We start from the raw sequence: 19763 nt of genomic DNA, 5'->3' as shown, positions 1-19763 counted from the left end.
TAAATAGAGGCAAATAATTTGAGACCGAAATCACCGCACCGATTGGTAGTGGGCCAGTGCTATAAGCGCCTTCGCAGAGGGAAGGGAAGTATACGAACGCTGGCATAATAAGCGGCATCGGAGCCGGCGATGGGAAAAGAGGCCGACGAAGGCGCGAGCATTGGCACGTTCCCCGTACGTTTCCAATATAGGAACGCTGGTACGATGAGCTGCATCACAGTCAGCTGTGGAAGAAGACGACGACGAACGCGTAAGCAGTGGCACGAGCGCGTTCGCGCGGTTACGCCGAGGGACGCCGACGCTCAACCCAGGAGTCGGCACCTAATAGCTGCTCTCTAAAAAAGTTTCTGAAGCGAGAGAGAGAGAGAGAGAGAGATAAAGGCAGAATAATGACGCGGAGCTTAACCAGAGGATATATCCGGTTGGCTACACTCTACAAGGGAATGGGGAAAGAGGTGTGAAAGATGAGGTAAAAATAAGAACAAAAAAGAACAATGCAGAACTGTCTCCGTGGGTTCTGTCACACAGTCTGCGGAGGTACAACATGGTCAGACACGGTGGCAATTGCCCATTAATCCGTTCAACGTCATCCAGTGCACGAGCTAAGCAACCGCTCCACACCGCTATATGTGGGCAACGCCTAAAACAGGCGGGCGAGCGGGTGAGTCCCACGAGGGCAACGTTTTAAAGTACATAGTTTGATGTCAGGCAACGGAAATTCTTAATGCGACTGCTAAAAGAGAACCGTTTCGCTTGAAATTGGGCTGTGATTCAGCAAGCTAGCAAAAGTCTGTTTTCTTTCTGAGACTGCACGTGTCACAACTTTTCTTCAAAAGCTCCTTTCTTTCTTCTTATAACGCTTGGTTCCACCTTACAGTTAAATCGCTGGCATTACTACCGTGACTGCTTTCCGTTAGACTTTTTGATACTGTAGATTTCAAGTTCCTAGTAGAGAACATGACTGTGGTTAGCTCAACGGATTGTTTAAACGCGGCTAGTATATCGTCGAAGAGTTTATCTTGTCGTGCAAAGGACTACTAGAGTCTGAATATAGCCAACTAATAACAGCCTGTTAATGAGCGTGGACTTACACAAATGAACAACGAAAAACATGCTTCTCACATAACCACTGCGAATTCGGAGATGAGTAACTGTGGCCAGTTCACGGTGCCTACTAAATAATTGCTGTGCCACGCAATAGGTCAGGAAATTTCCCGTCACTTCACCCACTCGTATTTTTCCTTGCATGCACACGGACTGCTTGGAAAGCTTTTTCTGCCACTTCGATCTGTCCCTCTTCGGACCTGTAAACGTGCCGCCACGTATTCAAGTATTTATGAAACGGCAGAGCGTTGTGCCGCTTTCGCATTTCCAGCTGTCATTGCGCACGCCAGAACTAGTGAAAGCGAGCCGGTCGGATTAAAAAAAAATGGGTGTGCAAAAAGCGGCGTTCGACTTTCTCAGCCAAGCACTCAGACGTTAATGTGAGCCGTGTGAAGCTCGCCAGAGTCGGCGCTCCTCAGTGAGTGTACCGGCGGTCAATTAATTATTGAAATCCGGGAACTGCGTAGTCTCGAGGAGCTTTGCGCGTGGCATCTACACCGTCTCGGCTTCCCGCATTAGTAATCCAGCCGTTCTTTGCCTTCGTTCCAGCCGCGTATCCCAAACCCCTATTCAGGGCAGTTCTCTCGTCATTCCTCTTTCTTCTTCTTTTCTTCTTCTTTTTTTTTTAATCAGTAAGAATCAAAGGCATGCTGCTTTCTTGCAGTACATAGGCTGTAGTTGCTTGGGGCTTGTGTCTGGTTTCGTCATCCGACTCAAATTCAGGATGATTTCCTATGATCAAAAGGCGCGGTACGGATAAAAGGGACGGCTTAAACTACATATTAACGTAAACGGACTGCTTTTGACAGGCTGTGGTGCTTTCGGCGAGGCCTCCGTGAATCGCGGATCACGCCCCTGGACATCCCCTGGACTGCGGACGCGTCAAGAAGACGCGGCTTCCCATTTGCGACTTTGCCCGAGACTCCGGCGTAGCCAAGAAAGTTTGACAATAGTGCTGATACACAATTCCCCTTTACACGCACTCAAGCTCTCAAAGGATAACGTGTACACGGCCCGTTTTGTACTGTTGTACATCGGTTGCTGAGGAGAGATTGAGGTAACGAGTACCTAGCCATTTTTTACGTTATACGGCAGTAATTAGATGCATTCATAATAACAAATATAACAACTAGTTATTGAAAAGTGACAATGAAGATAATCATAAGGGAGATAACGATGCCGTAATGATGTGTTCACTCGACATTTAACGTCTGTCACGCGGCTAACCGATTGATCTATACACTTTGCGGTCTTTATCCGTTGACTATGGATAAAGAACGCGCACTTTTTTCTATGCAAATCTCTCAGGCTTAGCTACCAGTCTCCTAACAAGGGCTGTCTATTTTTCTTGTTTCCGCACCACCTGCTAAATAGCCGACTGCAATTTCTTTTGCTAACCTGCCCGTATTTCTTAAATTTTGTTGTTTTTATTGAGAGAATATAAAGGGTCATGACCAAGAGGAAGAACTGAAAGTTTTGTGCTCACGTTAAATATTATGCCCTTTCAGACTGACAGGAAACTAACGGCTACCACGACATCACCTCGGAAGCACCTCCCTCTCCCCCATTTTTTTTTTCCTGCCTGAACGTACAGTTCGCAGAGGCAAAACGCGATCAAAACAAAGGGTAGCTATTCAAACGCCATTGTACTATTTCTAGGCAACGACAAAGTGATTACCATAGTTTTTATTTCTTAAAATTATGATACTGAATACTGTTGCCGCGCCGAGTACGTGACTCTGCGACCTGTCTGCTAGTTCTCGTTGCTACTCAACTACAAAGCCAAGCACTGACGCACGTTCTGCGAGTTAACCATGCCTCAGTGATCGTGCTTCAGTTTTCGTCCATCCCGCATTTACATTCGTTGCTCCGACCGTGGAGCGTAGTTTCTAGCCGGCGGTGGCAACGATCGACCGTTTGAATTGTGTGCGCAACCCAGCACGATGAGCTCCCAGACATGACTAGACACAGAGAATAGAAAATTACAGACTACGGGGAGTCAAAAGTGTGGGCTGTCGGACGTGCAACGTGCCGTGCCTGCCATTTGAAACCAATAGTGTCGTGCTGACTTGCTGCTGCCAGATAATAGCGATATATGTATTACACTCGGTGGGCCCCCAATACAGAGCGTGAGGAAAGGACAGAAACAGCTTATTTCTCGCGTTGCTCTGGGCTCTGTATGCAGCACAAGTCCTGCAGTTGAGCGCAAGATGATGACATGGGGGTACACGGCGATTTTAGTGGCCGATACATCAGCCTGAATGTGCATGCAGATAAAACGATTAGGTGTGAAACTGTTGCAACAATGTGAAATTACGCGCGTTCCAGCGGCTGGCAAGTTACAAACAACGTGGACAGACTGCTTGGCACGTTTCTGTATAATAAGAGGTGGCCTTCTACGTATAGCATGACAAATCGTATATCTAGTGCAATGCGCGCAACATCAAAGAAAGGAGGAGGGGAAGAGAGAGAGCGAGATAATAGGACAACACACTTTCATAATTACATTTATCATTTCTGCTGTAGTGATGGCACGGAGAATGCACAACCAACCAGCCTTTTCCTACACCAGTACATTTGTCATCGTATCCTGTGTCACCTAACTTCGTTGAGCATGTTTTTGTATTTCTTTTCCCCATCCGGGCGCACAACTTTACAATCCTTTTCACTTTATCGCAAAACGTCTAAAAACCACCGTTCTTTTCAGCGGAGTCTGACAACTCCAGCAAGCAGATCGGTGCTACCACCCTCGGCTCTCGTGGACAGCGATATTAAAGCTTACCGCAGCTGGTGTTGCATAGCGCGTCTTCAACGCAGAAGAGGTAGCGATATCACTGGTGGCAGTGACACTTTTGCGAGAGACAGCACGCCAGACTCACCTTTCGGGACAAATGCCATGGGTAAGCATAACATGGGGAACAGATGTAACAGGTCGAGAGGTTGGAAACATTGGATTCCAGCGGTCCTGTATTGTTTGTACACTCGAGTGCCTCTACAACAAACGCCTCTACAACGAAATCGCCTGTATAACGAAAGAATAATGCTTTCTCGGTGCACGACATTTACATCGAAATGACCTGTATAACGAACGATTTCAGAAGCCCGAAGCACTTCGTTCTAAAGGCGTTCAACTGTATATCAGTTGTTAGTAAGGCGCGGCCCCGAAGTCATAACCAGCAGGCCCAAGTCTTGGTCATGTTGATTATGAAGTTAAAGCCATTGGCACTTAGTCAGCAGCGCCCAGTCATGGCTCGCACGTCCCTTGTATTTTCCTCTTCCACCACTAAGCCGCGATGCCACCGATCGCGGCTGCAGTTCTTACAGGGTTAAAGTGTTGTGAGCGATTAAATTTATTGAAAATAAACTACATAATTATTAAACTTACTGAAAGCCGAGTGCGTAAACGAGGTCGAGCGCTTGAAGTGGGCAAGTGAGCAGGGCAACATGTTATTTCTCCGCATCGATGCATTCGAAAAAAAAACGAAAAGAGGCCAACTTACGTCCACGTAGACTCCTGACAACCGGTACGCCTGTCCCGGAGGGTTCTCGTTGGGCAGGTACCGGAAAAATTCCCTGTTGTTCTTGTACCATTTCACGGAATACAGGTCGTCTGACTCGAGGTCGAACGAGCAGTTAAGCCAGAGAGGGTCGCCGCGGATCACAGCGCTTGGCATGTCCAACCGCACCAACCGCAAGCCATTGCACAGTCCTGCAGGCACAGAACATACAGCTTTAGAATAAAAAAAAAAGAATCCATGCTTTTCAACCATAAACAAAGTTGGGCACGTCGATTATGTAGTGCGCTGTCTTATTTCCATTACATGCTGTGGCATTGCCCCTCGTTGCGAGGCATGGAACGAATCAATGAGGACAAGTAGGTTCTCCGCTATCAAGAACCACGATGCCGGGGCCGATGCCGGGGCGCAACTATGGGCTGTCCAGAGGGCCCACGATGCGGTGGTCGGGCATGGCCTGACTGTCCCAATGTGGGAGAGGCCCGCAGCGCGCTGAGTCGCGTACCTCAGCACTTTCATTAAAGTTTTGCGTCCGTACATCCATGTGTAGCCACATTCCACGCTCTGCCCTGTGTAAAAGTTCCTTTTTGGTTTTGTTTTTCGTGTACTGACTGAACAGGTGCTCTGGTTTGTCTGGCCAATATATCGTGCTCCGACTGTACAAACAGCATATAGAACGCTACGCCTAAGGTATATGATGGTTTATTCCTCTGTTATCAGTTTCGTTATGCTTTTATTTTTTCATTCTTTATATATTCTTCAGTCACCCAGGTTCATTTTTGATCATTTGGGACAGCTAGCACTACGGTGTTCTGTTTTCCGAGGATTTTACCATATATTAAACAGCAACACTTATTTGGATATTGTTCGCAGAGAAAAATATAAACGTATCTGAAAGTCTCTCTTTCCCAAACCTTATACTACTTCGCCTTAGTATAAATAAAACAAACATGATGACCAGCAACAGGAATCTGTGAAACTTAAACGACGTAGCGCAACGATGGTACCCCGGTCAAAAGCGTGGCAGTTTGGGCGAGTTGGTATGTCATAACTGTTTAAGGCTAGTAGCGCCGCTCAGGACGAGCAAAAAAGGAAAGAGGTAGGGGTAATCAAACAGCGCTCACCCTGTTTTCCGCTCCCTTTGATTACCCCTACCTCTTTCCTTTTTTGCTCGTCCTGAGCGGCGCTACTAGCCTTAAACAGCTATAAAGATGGTACCCCGCTTGAAAGGGTACTGCCATGTCCCTTCAAGCTATCGGCTTCGGAGCGGCATACGATTTTCAATTTCCAGGGTTCGATCAAGCACAGGCGCGAAGCCCAAGTTGATTTCTGGCTTATAAGCATAACAAAAAAATATACAAATCCAAAGCGCATGTTGCGACCTACGTGAAATTATGCTTTAGTGAAGCAGCCAATGGATGCTGTGCAACTCAATTCAATGCGTACAATTGTGTTTATTTTCGTCTTACGCAACGTGCGACCTTATGCTTATGTTTATGCTTATGCACTGTATAGGTTACAACTTTATCCTCCTGCAATGTTTATTTTTATGCATTAAACTGTTTACAGGCTATGGCGAAACGCAAGCACAAATTAATGTGATGTCTGCCAATTATTGTGAGCTGCGAGATTTGTAGCTATGACGCATGTAGGTTGCCTTCGTATGTACACGATTTTATGTAGGGATGTGTAGACAGGGTCGTATATATAGGTAGCGTGTCTGTATACATATAGTCTGTGCCTTTTGGCGCGCTTGTCACGAACACTGATGGAGTTGGAGTGATGGGACAACAAGCGCATATAACATATTTTTCCATCATCCCTCCTCCATCCTGCCGTACTTTCCTTTTCTTTCGCGCTTCCCCTTTACTTCAGTTTGGATTAGCAGGCGAGATACACGCTCTTCCAGTCAACCTGCTCACTTTTAATCTCATTAAACCTTCTCGCTCTCTTTGCCCAAACCAGGCGGATGCAAAGTGTAACACGTTGACGCAGCGACGTCACGATAAAGCAGAAATGTGGATGGAAAGGAAGAATTGGGAGGACAGAAAATTATTGAATTGTGCGGGCCAAAATCACGATTTGATTATGAGGCATGCCGTAGTGGGGGACTCCGGATTAATTGTAACCACCTGGAGTTCTTTAACGTCCACGGATGTTTTTTGCACTTTGCCCTCATCGAAATGCGGCCACCGTGGCCGAGATAATGGAAACTACAGGCGTATGCACAGAAAAGCATAAGTCATACCTAAATACATTTAAGAAATATATACATCTTGTGTCAGAGTCGCACATACCCACTCTGCAGGACTGGCCAAGAATCAGAGCATACCCACTGGCGCATACCACATGACCCAAGAGTGAGGCATTTCAGATATAATAGACTTATAAAAAGCCAGTGAAGCCATTGAGTATCGTGTGTTATTTCAATAATAGCTTCATGCGGTTTAGAGATAAATATGAGCCGATATTTTATGTACGGGTTTTATCCCCTGATTTATTTATTTTGTAAGCCAAAGTAAAGGTGTACTCAATGTCCCTCCTTTGTAGATAAAAACTCCGTGCTATATATTCAACCCTACCCAGTCATCGCACACGCCCCCGCCCGGGCCGACACGCCAACAAATAACGCGCCAAACCTGGTAATAGGCAAAGAAAGCTTTACTTAAAAAGTGGTGCGCCATTACTTTTTGTCTTCAAGCCCTCCAAGATATGTGGCAAGTTGTTTGAGAATACTCTAATGGCAGCTGGTGCCATTAAGGTGTTCAAGCCATTGCAGTTTTTTCAGGAAACCTTTCGTGCCCACAAAAAGTGAAATTACAGCAAATTCTCGTTTAACAAGTGAGTGCCAGATGGAGAAAGAGCTCTGCGTAATTCCCCATCAAAATAAATTTTGCTGCAGGACGAGCACCACGTTTTCTTATGCTTCTATCATGAGAATTTTAGGTAATTGGGTGTAACATTAAGGGTGCCGTAGCTTTTGTTATCTGCCGGATGTTATATTGAAATGCACATATAACACATAATTCCCTAATATAAACTTCAGTTGAGAGTGAGCGCTGGTCTTGTTTTCTATGTTGTCCTTGTCCTCTTTTTGCGTCCTCTACGTTCATTATGAACAGAAAGCTTCCTGCGCAACTTGGTGTATTACAAAATTATCGGCACTGAGTGTCAGAAGGACCAACATGATATCGGGAACTGTTCATTCAGATCGCCCCTGCTTGATGTCCTATTGTTCCGCGCTACACATCCTGTCGGACTTTTCAATTACTACACTTTCCCATTTCAATATTCAAAACGCTCGACACTCAAGACATCCTTATTAAGCTGGATCAACGCTGATTCTTCAAGAAGCACCGAAACTTCCGCCTGTCAACGCTGTTTTCTTCTGCCCCAGGCGTAAAGCGACCGCCGTAGTGAGAAATCAAATCCTCCACACATCTTCCCTGTTACAGCACGCCGCAAGGCACTTCGGAAAATGGAATCTAGAAGAGGGAGACGCATATGAGAACAAAAATGGAAAGGCTGATTCAACGAAAGGGGTTCTGTATACGCCGGAGAGTTCAAGGAAACGTGTCCCATCAGCCTGATTTCTGCAAATTTTCCTCCAACCCATTCGGCCGCAGGAGTAGCACTTGAAGATTATCTTCTAGAACCATCCTTCGACCGCACTGCTTTGCCCTCTCCTGCCTCGGTGAAATACGATAAGTAAACACGCAAGTGCCTCTGACCTCCCGAAACCCGAGGAACAAGGAAGCCGCGCTGCCATCGCGGCAGCATGACAGCCGACAATACGTACAAGCGCAGTGCCGATACGCCGCCCGGGCCGCGTATCTCTTCGACTCCCATCAGCCATTGTATCCTCCGGGGTGACCGCCCGCCGCTTTTGTCAATATTACATGGCATTCCCTTTCGAGGACACGTACTCGTATCCTTCGCCTCTTGCTCCGGCCTTCTTCTTCTTCGATGCGAGGAATCGGCTGGTCAGCGGCTGGCTGGAGCCCTCCCCAGTTCTGCCCTGTACTGGCGGCGAGGCAATGGCTGCGCCTTCTGTGTATATCTCGCTCGTCGGTCACTGTTCAGCGATTATTCATCCCCGCGCGATGTATTCAGCGCACGCGCGCACGTCGGCTGACCGGCAGGAAATCCATCTCTTCCGGTGCGCATAGAAATGCATCAACATTCGGCATCGGACCTTTCTGGGGAGCAAGATATATGGTCGACACGAGAGAGAACCGCCAAATACAGTAAGGAAAGGAAGAAAGCTACGGAAGGAAAACGAGAAGACAGCGTCCTGCGGCCTATGTGAAGCGTGCGGGGTATATAGCAACGCCACAAAAAGCAAGCGAATATTCCAGCAGGAGATGGGAGAAGACCGCTTGCCGTATTATTTTTGTTCCGGTACCTTCATGTGCAAGCGGAATGCAGGAATATCGGTCCTTTATCCCACGTGCTACACAAAATTTAAGAGAAATACGGGACATATGGAATGCGCATGGTTGTGTCCCTATACCAGCACGTGATACGTGACGTGAAATAATGACTAAAGCGTAAATATGGGCTCATTGGTTGTTCGTGACAATCTAATAACAGTGCGTAAAATGAGGGACAAGCATAGAAGAGACATACACAGTGCTGTGTGTGTCTATAATATGTTCGTCCTTTCTTTTACGCGCTGTTATTACATTAAGTAATGAGCTAGTGAGAGCTCTGGTTGGAGGTTATAAAGTGCGCAAACTCGTCACAATAGTGCAGCTGACGTTGTGTTGCCAGCAAGATAGTGGATACTTAAGCAAAACGTTTCCCGGCTACTTCTGAAGTTCTCGCCTGACAGATTAAATAAGTGATGGGTAACACTCAGCAGTATTGTTTGAGCACGTTGTGTTCAGCGAGCCGTCAGTACATGGTATTATCGTTGGTCTCTTCACCTGCTCTTCGTTTTGCTCCGTTGCCCACAAAGAATTCCCTGTTGCTTCATGACTCTCGATTTACGACTTCACCTTATGAATTTATGACCTCTACACTAAACGGCTTCGGGACTACCGTTGTCTTCAGGCATTCCAGGGCTAGGTCAGCCAGCAAGCGACAACCTCCTCCTCCTTTTCCTTCTGGGCGCACTGTTTAAATGTACAAGTGCCCAAAGCATCGCACAGAGCATTTGTTCTACTCCTGTGGCAGCTGCTTATGGCACGGCCGCGCCGGCCCTATCTTAATTGAAAGCAATCTGCGATGGGTACAGAGTGCGCCGAGTGCTGACATTCGTGTGCGCTGTGTTTTCGCCGCTTAGTTCTCGTTGAAGCGAGAGGCAGCACGAAGGTCAAATCGCTCGCTGCTTGTCCCGCGCTTCCTCGCTCCAGCGTGGTCATCTAGCGTGCGCTCGAGCGCGTCGAGGGAGATGCGTTCATATTTGCTGGTACGCCCGTCACACCATGCTTATTATCTTAGTAAGTGGATGTTTACAAGTCTATACGGCCGATAAAGCTACTATCCTTACTTTGTATAGATGTCGACTAATTTGCTATCGCAATCGATGCTTCACCTTTCGGGCGAAACTTGGACTTTTTTTTTTCATGAAAGTAATAACACAGACTGTCGTGCATATTACTGCTGCTATGACCCAATGCTCCGGTTGCTGTTCTTTCTCATTCTCTTCTCTCTGATCTTTTTGTTCTCTTGTTTCAGTCTTACCTGTGAGTGCAGCAACTCGTGTTCACTTCTAGTTATCGTTGACGTACCTGCAGTTATCGCTGTAATAGGTAATGCAAGATCGAAGTGACCTCAAGTGCAGCAACAAGCCGGAAGCAAAATAAGGAAAGCGTTTTACGCATCTTAACACAGCTCAAATGTAGTTACAGTCGGCAGGGTTATATATGAAGTGGGAACTTATTTCTTTACTATGAGCAGCACAGGCAAGAAAGTCTTGTCAAATGCATCAGCGCGCAACGAGCAACCCGAATGCAAATGTGTATTTCAAAACCAGGAGGCAAGCATAACGTGGATATTTGCTGGGCTCGTGCCTACGCATTATATACTTGTCAGGACTGCTGGTAATTACCAGCAGCTTGGTAAGGCTGCGTGTCCACCTCAAGCACACATGCCGTTCCAGCGGTGATTGATGGCAAATGTGTATAGTTTTGGTAACGCGCTGAGAAAATGGTGGGACACAAAACCAGGCGATTCGATATACAGCGTTAGATAATGGTGTTCGCGCGCGTCTAAAGGAACGTCCCAAAATAACATATGCGTCATGGCTCTGTATAGCGGTGTGCTAAACTATAAAATTGAGAAAGATCGCTTACGGGAACCAAATTGAGCGTTTTGTTTTATACTGATATGTTTTCTGTCCACGCAACGATGCATATACTCTACTTCCGATATGATGAATTGTTCGAAAGCGTCATCAATAACGGGGCATTGCGACACCTTGTCCAAATTATTCTTTTGCCTGCAGTCTTTTACGCTGGGTCTTCGCAACCCACAATGTGAAATATAATAAAAGCTTTTATATTTATGGTGGATTGATTAGACGGCTGATGGAGCAATCGGGCTGTGGACAGAACTCATGAGACTTTTAGCCCCAGAAACGAGTTACTTCTCTATAATTATCACAGAGGTAAGCTATTCTACGGTAATTTGCAACTGAAGAGTTTCCACAACTTACCATTCGGCGGACATTTCTTTTGTAGTTATTTGTGGAGAGGACTGTTCAACAACAATTTTTAAATTACACTTGCTGGTAGCACATGGTTTTCCTATCTGCCCCTAAGCTGATGACACGGGATTTGGCACATCCCATCGAGTTGTACTCCCAGTAGCAATGGCTTACTTTAAAAAATAATGCAAAGTTTCAGTGAGGTATCAAACCAAACATATAAATGACATTGTAAAATCTTTTGTACAGAGATTTCACAAATAACCGTAAACTTCGGGATCTTCAGAAAGCACATGGGCAGCCTCCTATACCGGCGACAAAAATAAAGTATCAGCACTATGTACGTATGCTGAAAGTGACGTAATATGCTTGGTTGTTTAAGTCAGTTGATCGAAAGTATTGCGAATGGACGGCCTCGTTTTGCAGCCGGATACAGAAAAGGCAACAGCAGCCTTCTATATAACAAAACCAAACGAGAACAAAAAATTAGTATATTGATTGCAAACTTTCTAACGATATAATTTAATAATCGTATATATGTGTAAATTGTTCTTAGAGCCAGACGATTGCAAGCACGATGCTTCAAGGACTAGCAGTCTTGCAATCTTGCGATTATCTTATTATTTAGAAAGCGCGCGAACACGAGTATGAATCGCGATATTTCCTACAATTTCACTTTTGTAAGTTAACTTCATTCCTTTCGGAATATCATCCCAATCCAACGCTTGTGTATAAGGACAAGATTTGCAGGTATTCAAGATATATACTTGAATAGCGTAATTCGAATTGACACCAGAGATGGCACATTATGTTCGGTCCTTTCATCATGCGCTCAAACCTGGGGGCATTCTTTTTTTTTTTTTTTTACGGCTGTGGGTTAATCAATAAAAGCGTATTGATCACCGAAACATTGGAAATTGCCGACGCCGTGGTGCCAGGAGAAGTGAAGAGCTGGGCTCTCTGCGCCTTTGTTTGTAGTGAATTAAACAAGCTTATGTAGAAACCGCAACTTGCAGCAGGCTTTTCTTACGGTGATCACAACGCCCGCAGCCGTTGGCAACAGCCCAGCCAAAAATATCTAAGGTTCATAGTTTTTCCCAGTCTTTTTGACGTATGCCAGTGCCATTTGCTTGTATTCTGCAGTCTTTTTTCTGTGTTCATTCCAGATGACTCGGTTTTTTATTCGTGCTAATTCTCTTTCTGTTAATTTTTGCACGTCTCGCGAACTTGAGCATTTCGTTCAGCCAGTTAAGTTGGAAGCAAACATGAGGCTTTTGTTTTCATTAGAGAAAGACAGAGGTTTTATTTGCTGGACAGGCAGAGAGGTCAGCGTGTGTTGGTGTGCTCTAGTGTACTACTCGTCACCGGGGAAGAGGGAAGGGTAATGAATGTATAAGGACAAATGATGACGAGTACAAGGGAAGGAGTGGATGCCTATGTGCATTACATAGCGGTTCTACTTGAGCTTCTAGTCCGCTTCCACGTTCACGCCCTTGGTATTCAGGAATCCGAACAACGAAAAGACTTTCGCTATATGAACGTCGCAGAAAATGCGAAAACGCCGCTCTTTCTTTAGCACACTCGTAAACACAGGTGACGAAGAGTCACTGTTACTGCCCTATCAAAGTCCACGGCATGTCAGCAATTAATTATATGAGAGGAGAAAAGTTGTTTGACTATTTGTTTTAATAATCAAAAGATAGCTCTTCTGCTTGATCGGGAATTCGTCGACGATAATTTTATTTTTTCTATCGAAACGATGGCCAGCCTTCTCTGAGGCACCTTATTCCTGTTTATAACATTTATTCCACCTATTTAGGAACATTTGCCGGCTTTTCTTTTTTCAGGATTTTGTTTACATTTTTGGGTGGCATGTGCATGTACCTGTGCTTACCTATATCATTGCCATTGTTTTGCATTTCTCTTTGGCACCTCACTTCACTCACTCGCTGACTTCACTCGCTCGCTCCACTCACTCACTCACTCACTCACTCACTCACTCACTCACTCACTCACTCACTCACTCACTCACTCACTCACTCACTCACTCACTCACTCATTCACTCACTCACTCACTCACTCACTCACTCACTCACACACTCACTCACTCACTCACTCACTCACTCGTTTACATGATTGGGCATTCAATCATTTTATCACTTGCGCGGTCATAACTACGTTCACATTCTTCCCTCGGGTAATGTGTTGGGGCGACGCCGCTTCGCAATATACATCGCAGCGCGAAACTTCCCAGAAGAGCTAATTAAAGGATGATCCACTTATGCGTGCCAGCAGACAGTGAGAGGGAAGACGCGCGCAGTGCGTAAACTGCGCCAAAGCCAACGACACGACCACTCAGAAAAGCGGAAGGCATGATGACAGCTCGGATGAAGGGCACTTCCAGCCGCGTGACAGTGCAGCGTCCACAGCGGCCAGACGCTCTCGTCCCTACTTCGGGAGGATGAAACGAAAAGAAGAAACGCATGGCGAGAAAGAAATACGGCTTTGTCAAAGTTTGGCTCGCTGTCTCGTCAGATGCACAGAGAGCGCCTCTTTCTTGTTATGGTATGTCTTGACTGTTTCTTACAAGGACGAGCCGGGCAACTACTATCGCTGCCTGTTTGCGAAGATGATAGTCAAGGTTTTTGTTATGCCGCGCCTCGTAGACTCTATGTGGCGCATATTAATTTATTTAGTTATTTTTGTCGTGGTGTTGGCACGTCGTCCGTGGAAACGTCCCCGTTTGTGTTGTTTAGTCAAGTGTTAAGCTCCAAGTTTTTGAGCAGCCAGTCAGAGTAGTCTCAGTTGCTTGTTTAGGCGATACGGCTAAGGCAAAATGAGCTGTCGCTTCCGACGCCTGTTTCAAGGAGTTTGTGAATCACTTCTTATCGAAGTCAAGAAATTATTTTGAGGTTAAAACCGGCTATTTCAGAAATGCTTTACCGCAAAAAAAGTACTAAATGCCTTCAGCAGAGGTGGAGTTACTTGCAACCAAAGATTGCCTGTGATCCCCTTTGCGGTGCTCCTAGCCCTTCTTCAGTGCCTTCCATCGCGAAGGCTACGGCGGCACGGGCTGGTGCCCACGACGCTTCGCCTACTGAACATCCCTGTGGCACGCAGTTGAAATGTGATTTTGTATGCTCACACAGACGCCACTACTTCGAATTTTGGTGCCTACGAAGCGCCAAAGTCAAAGGCTATCTCTCAACTTACGGTTTAGTTCACGGTGTCTCATCCCTTAGCTGTGCTACAGTGTGCTGGATAGCTACTTACAGTTCTTCTCGCACCGAGCGACAAAGTAGCACATTTCCTTTCGCACTTATCTCGGTGACAATCACACAATTTCAGAAGGTCGAACAAACTTCACCTTCATGTTCGCTCGCTTGAGTATACGTCGGCAGCGCGCACATCGGCTAAGCGATGGATGCCACACTCCAGACTCGCATCGAGAGGATTGCTAACGTAACGAGCTTCGACCATGATGGCGTCGCACATCGAGGGTCGCACATCAAACACGGGGAAGCAGATGACCTGTTCGTCAGATGCTGGCGCTCGGTACTTGAGCACGTCACCCACAGATACCAATCAGAGCACGCTGTTGTCCTCAGCAAGCCTCAGCAGCTCAGCGAGCTAACAGCGAGCGCGCTCGTCGCGACGTCTCGCGGTAGTCGTGGTATCGGCATACGCTAGGCGGCATGACACAGCTACATGCCACTGCAGTGCATGTCTATGCACACATCAGGGCGGGAGTGCGCGCTCGCGCTCGCGTGTTCCAGTCTAGCTAGGTTATACGTCCGGACCAACTTTGTCCGGCACCAGCTTGACCAACCATAGCAGCTACTCCAAATTGCGCATTTTGCGCAACAGCTCAATACGAAACGAAGCCTGTCAGCGCGTCTAGCCAGGAGCTGCCAGGAGCTGCCAGGAGTGAGCGCGTGTTGTGAACCGCACGTCTGGTCTGACAAGTTTCGCGTGGTTCGAGGTTAGTCGTCTGTCAAAACACTGATTGCCAGTAGTGTGGCCGAAGTTTGATTACAACGGGTATAGTGCCTAGGCACTATACTAAGGGGGCAGGCGCGACCGAGCGTTAGCAGATGACAGTCGGAGATGACGCCATAGTCGTATCTCCAGAAGTACGTAATTCTTATTGAAATCCGAAACGCAGATTTTTGCTTACTTCAGCCTGTTTATTAAAGTGCATCAATATATATAAACAGCAAGAGTAGGCAGAAGCGCACTTGTCCAAACACCTATCTTGAATGATGTCAGCTATTGACCAATAGTAGCCGCGTATGGGAATATACTATGACAAAATATTGAAGCCCGAAAAAACTGCGAACACGGCTTCTGTTGAAAAAAAATTGTGTTTGAGAAAAAAGTGACTTCGCGCTTCGATAGCGAGCACCACGCACCGCACACGACTACGAAATTTGGCTGAAATATTCACAACAGCGTCTGCTATCCGCAGACTCTTTTCATTTTTTATTTTTGCGCCAAGCCGGGGTGGTTCAGGACCCATTTAGGGTATTGTGCTTGCTTGTTAGCCGTAAGCCGAGTTTAAGGATTAGACAATATTTATTCTTGAAGACCTCGAGCGTGCAGTCAACCAGGAGAAAATTAATGCGCTGTAGCTTCTTTATCTTCATGTTTTATAGCAGCTTTTACTTCAGTGAATCACCTTCATTTATTAGTTAAAATTATTATTATTTTGCTTAAAATAGGTTTGAACAGGCATACGCGGATATTCAAAGGGTGTCGAATATGTTATTCTCTAATAACCTCTTCCAGTTTCTGATTTGCTACCTTGCACTGGGGGAGTGCAATTAGGAGGATAAAACATAAAGGGAAAACGAGAGTGTACACTAACAAGGTGAGCGCAACACATGCGCGAAATCATCAACACACTGAAATTCGAAACTATTCGCGCAAACACTGCGTCGAAGGAACCGCATCGTTTACACTGCTGAGAATCGGCCAGTCCGCTTTTGGATCTTTTGCGCACGAAATGATGGCGGAATGTGGAACATTCCTCGACTCAAGAAATTCGAGCAGTGCACTCAGTGTATTGTGTACATACAATGCCCTTTGGGCAGTCGTAGTGTGCAAATTGTTTAAAGGCACACGGATAACGTCCATTAATGACGTTAGTACGAATATGACTCGTTTATACGCAACTGGCACCTCGTGAGCAGGTTTAGCGCATGTCAGGAAGGCGAGCATGCTGTGACTCTGCCAAAATTTGTGTATACAATGGTAGATAGGCCATTCTTCTAAACATTCAAGCCTACCAGCTCTTACCTTATATGTGTGCTCAACTTCCAATGCGCCTGGTGCTGGAAAGGTAGGGAATACGGTGGACGCAGAGGCTGTCCTTCACAGCAGCCATAGGCAGCCTGGAAATCCGTCGGACGGGACGTCGGCGACGCAGGACAACTTCAATTACTTCTGTGTGGGTCAAACCTCCCATACCATTTCCTTAAGAATTGCGAACTTGTTCTAATTTTAGGACATTCTTTGGAAGTGGCGTCGTTAGAACCGTGGAATTCTGTGCACATTATGATGGCTGCAGAAGAGGTGTGTTCTGCTTAATTCTCCACACGTCGATATTTGTAAGGACTGCCACCGTAGGTGTTGACATAGTGCACTTAATTGTGGAAAAGTTTTGCTCATACTAAACTACGGCAACATGGAAAATACACAAAGACCAGCGCTTTGTCTCCTTTTCTTGTTGTCGTCGTTTAATGTGCGCAACACTTTCCACAATGAAGTCAAACCAACTAGCCCGCCTTTACATGTTATGACATAGTGCGCATCGGCCGCCTCCGCAACATGTGCTGCGTCAAGGTCGCATCTACGGATGACTCCATACCTGCTTATGTCAAAGTCTGCCACTTGCGGCGTACAGTTCTCCCATTTATTCCAAAATTCCTTCAGCTTCAAGAGTGTTTGAAGCCGTGTGTACAAACTCAGTGGTATGTGCAGAGCTATTAATAGGAACTTCAGTAATGAAATTTTCCACAAATACTTTATTTTCTTCCATTTCTTGTTTAACATTTGTAGTGGAAGGGCCGAGGGAAGTTGGGGGGGTGGGAGGGGGGTAGGCGTTTCATTCGGCTTCGGTTACTAAATGGTATACAACATGAGGAATTCCTGCGACGTACTTTTATAAGCGCAAATGGAAAGGATGCTACTCTGGTACACCCGTTATGAAGCCCCCAAGTGGAAAGTATAACTAGCGCGATATCCCCAGTTCTTTTTAACTTTTCACATACGCTTTAGCAAAATCAGTGGAAATGATGAAGCACACAAAGTTGTCCGAGGGTCCCACCAAGAATAACACAGCGTTCCCATTCCTCTTTCCAGGATAGACGCTGCAAGACAGCTACGTCACCTGACACCCAAGCTGTCTTTAACAGAACTTGCCAGATATAAGGCGCACCAGGTTGCAAGAATTGAACCCTTCGCGCCAACTCAAACCTCCACCCGGGTTTCACTGACGGGAGGCATCGCTTCCATACCGGCTGTGGTTAAGAGTGGCTTTCACGTAGGCGCACACAACTTTGATTGGAATGACCGACAGTGCAATTCACGACGTCTGCGGTGGCGAAGAGAATGTCGAGCATTTATTGTGCCCTGTCATCGGTTTCAGTAGGAAAAACGAACATTACCTATCCCATTGAGATGGCTGGATGATTGGCCGTTCTCCGTGCAGTTTCTACTTGAAGACCGTCCCCATCGCTCGTCGGCCCACAAAGCTGTGAAGGCAATTTTTATTCCTTGAGGGCGACTGGCCTATGTGAACGCCTTTGACTTGCTCAAGTCCTCCGTGTGCGCGCGCGAGCTCACCGCGTCTGTTCTTCCCCCTCCTCACTCTAGCTCAACTTCCTATTCCCTCTTTCCCGTCCCCCAGAGTAGGTTAGCCAACAAGACGCATTTCTGGTTAACTTCCTTGCCTTCTCACTTTCCTCATTCCATCCTTCCTTTACATACGCTTGCAAAGAAAAGGAAATCGTGCCTGCCTGAACGTTATTCTGAGATAAAAAAAATTCTAATAAATGTGATGAACAACATCCATGACTATGCTCAGTGACCCTTTCCATAAAAAGAATGAATGGTAGCAGCTGCGCGGGAAAGCCCAGCAGTTGCGGCTTCCTTCCTTTCTTCAGCATATCTTGATGGTTGTCGCTTCCCCTTTTAAAGCACTACTACGGCTCGAAGAGAGACCGTGATGGCTCGACTTCAGTACTACATACATTCCAAATAAATAAAAAGAGAAAAAAAACGACGTTATAGTGAAGAAAAATAAAACAAATGTGTTCAACTGCCACTTGCCAAGTCGGCAGCAGCAGGGGCTCAGTTTTATTTCCAACGCAAAGGGACAGGATCTTCTGGCGGCAGAAACACACCAGCTGATCACCATTCATCAATCACGCATCGGCGGAAACACGTTTTATGGAAGATGGCGTGGAAAAAGATAGAACGTAAATGGAGAAAAACCGCGACCAGGGTAAGAAATATATGCAGATCGATGCCCTGTGCAACTATATACCGACAACATTTTAAAGCACACATGGCAAGTTACATCAGGAAAAGACCGTAAGTGATGTCCAAAGGTATTCGAGCACTCAAAGTTATAATATTGGGCAAATGACATTCGGCAAAGCAAGAAACCACGCTTCCTCTGCCACTTTTCTTTAGGCTCTATTCTTCAATATCCTTTTCTATGGAAGGTAAAAATTGGCACAAACCCGTATAGTCACACGCAGCTACAAAGAAAACCCCCATACAGGTTTCTCAGAAAGAACGCCTCGGAGTTGAAGGAAAATTTGTCCTTGTCCGGGTCTAGAACCCGTGATCAACACCTTTTCGGGGCGTTCGATTTACCATCTGACATAACCAGGAGGCTAGCCGATCGCATAGCCAAAGCGAATTCATGGACAACTTGAAACACTGGGACACTGAAAATGGCAAATCAGTTCTGCGGAAGCCCGTAAGGTGGAGAAAAGTTGATGAAAGGGAAATATTTTCCCCTTTCATGTATTAAGACCACTTTCTTTCTGAGAAACCTGTATGGGTTTCCTTTGTAGCTTCATGCTACTATTTGAGTGGATGCCAATTTTTTTTCCTTTGATGTACTTTTCTCAACCTTGCAGGCTTCTGCTGAATTGATTTGCCAATAGTATTTTCTATAGAAGTAAAGTTGCTCAAGCCCTTTCTGCAGTGGAGGGCTAAATTTGTCTGCATTATACATTTACTCGTGGGACTTATTTCCTGTTTTATTCATGCTCGAATCTTTTTTCACTTCGGCACTGCGCTCCTTTATGGCCGCTGCGGTACCCCCGCTGCGGGTGGCCGCGATGAGGTAGGATTTAGTCCGGAGCGCGCTAGAAAGTGCTCGGTGTCTGGCAAATAGGCCCGCAAAATAGACGTATGCTCAAACTCACTCACCATTATTTTCGCAGGTAACGTACTCACACACTCATGTCTACTCC

At 46.1% G+C, this 19763-nt stretch overlaps 1 protein-coding gene across 1 annotated transcript in view; it reads right to left on the bottom strand.

Annotated features, from left to right (window-relative positions):
• Positions 1-19763, bottom strand: part of LOC142582620 (uncharacterized) — a 95122-nt gene that overhangs the window by 39212 nt on the left and 36147 nt on the right. The window contains exon 2 of the mRNA XM_075692526.1: positions 4605-4813. Within this exon, the coding sequence (XP_075548641.1) occupies positions 4605-4813 (209 nt within the window). The remainder of the gene's footprint in view (positions 1-4604; positions 4814-19763) is intronic.

This window comes from Dermacentor variabilis, chromosome 5 (assembly GCF_050947875.1).
Source record: "Dermacentor variabilis isolate Ectoservices chromosome 5, ASM5094787v1, whole genome shotgun sequence".
NCBI lineage: Eukaryota > Metazoa > Arthropoda > Arachnida > Ixodida > Ixodidae > Dermacentor > Dermacentor variabilis.
This window is presented reverse-complemented; position numbering and strand designations above follow the sequence as displayed.